Genomic DNA, 5156 nt, shown 5'->3' on the forward strand with positions numbered 1-5156 from the left:
TTATCATTATTATTAATATTAATTTTAATCATTTGTTCTTTTCTCCCGCATAAAATAAAAAATTCTACGTTTTTTTTTTTTGTTAATTTTATTCTCCATAACATTAAAAAGAAAAAGGAAAAGAAAAAATGGCCGCTAATAAGATGAATAAAGTAATTAAATGAATAATTAAAAACAATCGCAATTCCGGTTGTTTTTTTTTTTTTTTTTTTATATTTTTAATTATATTCTTTCGTTTAATTTTGTTAAAAACTCTCTCTCTCACACTCTCTCTCTCTCTCTCTTTCTCTCTCTCTCTCTCTCTCTCTCACTCACTTGTTCTTACATTATTTTAATTTTTTACGATAATATTTCTAAAGGGAAGCTAAAAAAAAAAAAAAAACATAACGTAATTTACATAAAGTAAATAAATATATACTAATTAAAAATAAGAATGAATGAATTTGAATTTTAAATTTATTTATTTATTTATTTATTAATAACAAAATCAATTTTTTTTTTTTTTTTTATGTACATACAACATAAATTGTTGTTTTGCCGCCGGAAGTTATCGTAACACAAAAAAAAAAAAATGTTCGAGAAAAAATTAATAATAAATGTTTTATAGCGTTGTTATTATTATTATATGCGCATATATATATATATGGAAAGAGAGAGAGAGAGATAGAGGGAAGAGAGAGGTAGATAGAGAGAGTAAACATTGTGTCACAAAGAAGCGACAAGCGAAACTTTATTTTCGTTTTGTTTGTTTTTGTTTTTTTTTGTTTTTTTTTTTTTTGTTTTCATTTAAATTATGCAAACGACGTCGACGGCAACAAAAAAAAAAGTAAAAGTTTATAAATACGGGGAGGTGGGAGGGCGGGGTGAAGTGGAGGGTTAAATTTATAGAGCGAAAAGAACGAGAGAGAGAGAGAAATCGTTTACTATAAATTTCATCGAACCTTAAAAAATTAATTGAATCCATTGAATTAATTATTTTTTTTTTTTTTTAATTAATTTCGATTCGACACCTGGAGAAAAAAAAATAAAAATGGTGGAAAGAGTGTGTTTGTTGTTGTTGTTGTTGTTGTACTCTCTGGAAAAAAAATAATAAAATGATAATAAATCACGATATCGAATCATCGGATTTGACGCCCTGGAAAAATATATATCTAACGAAGTTCATTTTGTTTCCTTTTTTTTTTTTTTAAATAGAGTTTATTTATTTAACGTGTCGTTTTTTTTTTAATTTGCGATCGTGTTGACCTCTATGAGATATTTTACGTAATTAAAAAAATTAATTTTGTCCAGGGTGAGGGGGGTAAAAAAAAAAAATTAATTTTGATTGGCGCTCGCGTGCCCGCGTGTGTGTGCGTATTCGAACGTTTTTATTTTTAATTAATTAAAAAAAATTTCCGGCGTCATTATTATTATTATTATTATTATTATTATTATTATTATTATTATCATTATTATTATCATTATTATTATCATCGAATAAAAAAAGGAAATCGAACGAATGTGTTTTTTGTTTGTTATTCTATGACGAAAAAGTAAATCGTCAAAGAGCGAGAAAATTTTTTTTAATTTTTTTTTTTTTTTAATGGGGGAGTACGTGGGGGTGGGTGTGTGTGTGACGGAAATAGGTGGTTCGATAGGGTGAAATGGGGCGTGTACGGGGGTGGGGGTGTGAGGTGGGAAAACGAAGTCTGAAAAATCAAAAAGTAAGAGAATTTTTATAGAGTTTTTTTTTTTATTTTTTTTTATATTTCCCGTGACATTTTCATTTTGAAATTGGATTTAATTAAATTATCAATCCGTGTCTTCTGCTGGCAAAAGTTTCTTTTTTTTTTTTTTTGTTTTTATTTATTTATTAATAATAATGATAATAATGAAAGGACGTTTTTAATATTTTAATTTTTTTTTTATTATTAAAAATAATTGTTTGTTTATGTTACAACACAACATAAAATATGTTGTTTTCTTTTGTTTTTTTTTTTTTTTGTTTTTTTGTAATATTAAAATTAACAAACGTTTGTTTTGTTTATTAAAACAACAAAAAAAAGAAACTGAGTGTAAAATAATTTAAACAAAAACAAAAAAGAAAAGGGAGGTGAGGAAGGGGGCGGGAGCGGGGAGGGTAAGAGGGAAAAGGGGGGCTGGGGGAGGAAAAAGAAAATATTAAAATGTTTATTTTATTTTTTATTTTATTTTTTTTCATTTCCAGCTCACATAAAACCAAAACCATGTTCAGTAAATGGAATAGAAGGAACTTGCATGTTCGTTTACGAATGCATAAAAACAGATGGAAAACATGTTGGAATGTGCGTTGATAATTTTATGTTTGGGAGTTGTTGCTCTCACAACATAACCCATAATGCAATTATTCCATCGACGTCATCAACTTCTATGCACAATCACAATAATCATCATCATCATCAACAACATCACAATCAACAGCAGCAGCAGCAGCATCATCATCATCATCATCATAATCACAATAACAATCATGAGTCAACACAAAAACATACTTCGAATAATATTTATTCTAGTCCAAGGTAAATATGTTTTATGTTACAAAAACAATTAAAACGGCTGGGAAACACGCGATAAACATTTGGTGGTGGTGGTGGTGATGTTTGTTTTTTTTTTTCTTTCTCCCGTTTGTTTGTTCGTTTGTTTTTAAAGATAACAACATATAAGTTTAAAAAAACTTTTAAAAAAATTTTTTTAAAAAAAAAAAAAATGGTGAAAACTTTTCATTGTAATTTCATTAGGAAAAAAAAAAAAAAAAAAACTTTTATTGATTGTTGTTGTTTTTATTGTTTCGTAATTTTACAATGGAAAAAAAAGTTTTTTTTTTAAAAAAAAAAAGAATCGTTTTTCAATTTAATTTTATATAAACCGTTTGTTTGTTGCGTTTGTTTGCGATATAACAAACGAAAAAAAAAAAAAAAAATTATTTTTTTTTTTTTACATTACACTTTTAAGTTTGTTTCGTGCAAAAAAAACAACAGGAACGCCAGGAAGCAAACAAAAAAAAATTTCAATTAATTATATTAATTAATAATCGTCACGTAAGAAAATTAATTTTACACATGTTTAACTTACGAGGTATAAGGTTTTTTTTTTTTTGAAAGTAAACTCAAATCGAATTTTAAATTTACAGTAACAACAACAACAAACAAATTTTTTAAACAAACAACATCCAAAAAGAAAATTTTTTTTTTTAAATTTGCCAATAATTTAATTATCCGTATCAGGTTTTTTATTATTTTTTTTTTGGAAAAGTTTTTACTGGAGAAAGAATATTTTGGAGAAAAAAAAAAAGATTTTGTATTTTAATAGAATAAGAAAAATCGGATTAACTTTCAAATATTGAAAAGAGAGAGAGAGAGAGAGGAGAGAGTTTCCCAATCGAAGTCAACGGGAAAAAATAAATAAATAAACAAACAAACGAACAAACAAATAAAAAAGGAAAATCTTGTTTTATTTTTTTTATTTTTTGAAAAAGGAAAATAGTTTGAAAAATTTTCCTTTTTTTTTTTTGTTTATTTTTTGGAGAAAAAAAAAAAAAAGTTTCACCTTCCCTCTCGATGTCGAAGAGAGATTCACGATAAAAAAAGGAAAAAAAGGAAAAAAATTGACGGGGTTTTAGAAAATGGTTTTGATTCCACGAAAAACGTTTATTTATTTCACATGTCAAATAACAACCAACAACCAAACCGCATTCTCTCAATTTTTTTTTAATATTTTTATTTATTTTTTTTTTTTTTATGTTTTAAAATCCACGTGGATTTTCCAGGTGAAATTTTTATCGCTCTGACGTTTTCACGAGTTCAAAATAATAATAATAATAATAATACTGATAAATAAATAAAATTTTCCTTTTTTTTTAAATTGAATTTGATTTGTCAATAATAAAACGTTAGTATTATTATTATTATTATTATTGAAAGGTACGTGGCGGTAGTATGGGTAGTTGTTAATAAAGTATTAAAAAAAAAAACAAACAAACAAACAAACAAATAAACAAACAACAAAAACTTGTGTGCGTGCGTGTGTGTTGTAATTTCACGGCAAAAGTAAAACACTTTCACTTTCCTATGACATTGTTTCGTCTTTGATTAAACGTTTAGTGTTTGTATGAAATGAACAAACGATCGTTTGTTTGTTTCACCGGCGTTTAAATAAAAAAAAAAAAGATGGCGTCGTTATTTTTTTTTTAATTATTTATGTCGAATGAGTATCGAGCGAGGATTGTTGTTTTCGATTGTCGCTGCGACAGTAAAATTATTCGTTTGTTTGTTTGTTTGTTTGTTTCAGACCACCAAATCTTATGTTAGGCGGAAGACCGCAATATACAAATAAATATAAACCTTCGAAACCAGCCGGATTTGTGACGCATCCGACAAAAAAACCGTCGACGAATCATTGGTTTAAGGAACCCATCATTTCTACGACCGTGAGAACGACGACGACGACGGATTCGGCGGTGGCGGCGTCGGCGTCATCGTCGACCATCACCGCCATGTCGACAACGTCACAAAAATTATTACCCCCAATGGGTAAACCGTGGACGAACAGACCTCCGTCATTCGTAACATCCTCGGTATCGCACCTTAAACCTTATTTTCCCGATATAAAACTTCCTCCTCTCGTTGGTTCTTCCGATTCTTACCAAGTCACACAATCATTGTTAATAGTTCCAGTTAATTCTAGTCCAGCCGGTAGTGAAACAACGACAACCGCCGCCGAAAATGTTTCTTCACAATCAACAACAACAACAACAAGTTACAACTCGATATCAACATCAAGGCCATCATCATCATCATCATCATTTTTTAATACTCCGTAAGTTTTTTTTCTTTTTTACATCGATTCATTTAAGAGAAATTTAAATTTTTTATTTAATTAACAAAAAAAAATTACAGTAATTAATTAGTAATAATAATAATAATAAAAAGAAAAATAATAAAAAAACCGGTTGGTTGTTCGGAATCGTTGTTTATAGGTTTTTCCAAAGCCGTGACGTATTTTCAATACGAGAGAAAAAAAAATATTAAATTTTTTGCTACCGGTAATGATCAATTTTGCTACTCTTTAACAAACGTAAAATAAACAGTTATTATTATTATTATTATTATTATTATTATTATTATTATTATTATTATTAT

The 5156-nt window shown here is 27.4% G+C and overlaps 1 protein-coding gene across 1 annotated transcript in view; it reads left to right on the forward strand.

The window, feature by feature from the left end:
* Window positions 1-2256: 2256 nt before the first annotated feature.
* Window positions 2257-5156, forward strand: part of Phum_PHUM547720 (uncharacterized protein) — a gene marked incomplete at both ends in the record, with an annotated part of 10764 nt that continues 7864 nt past the window's right edge. Inside the window, 2 exons of the mRNA XM_002431744.1 lie at window positions 2257-2375; window positions 4306-4547. Coding sequence (XP_002431789.1) covers window positions 2257-2375; window positions 4306-4547 — 361 coding nt within the window. The remainder of the gene's footprint in view (window positions 2376-4305; window positions 4548-5156) is intronic.

The sequence above is a fragment of the Pediculus humanus genome, genomic scaffold (assembly GCF_000006295.1).
Source record: "Pediculus humanus corporis 1103172108293 genomic scaffold, whole genome shotgun sequence".
Classification (NCBI taxonomy): Eukaryota; Metazoa; Arthropoda; class Insecta; order Psocodea; family Pediculidae; genus Pediculus; species Pediculus humanus.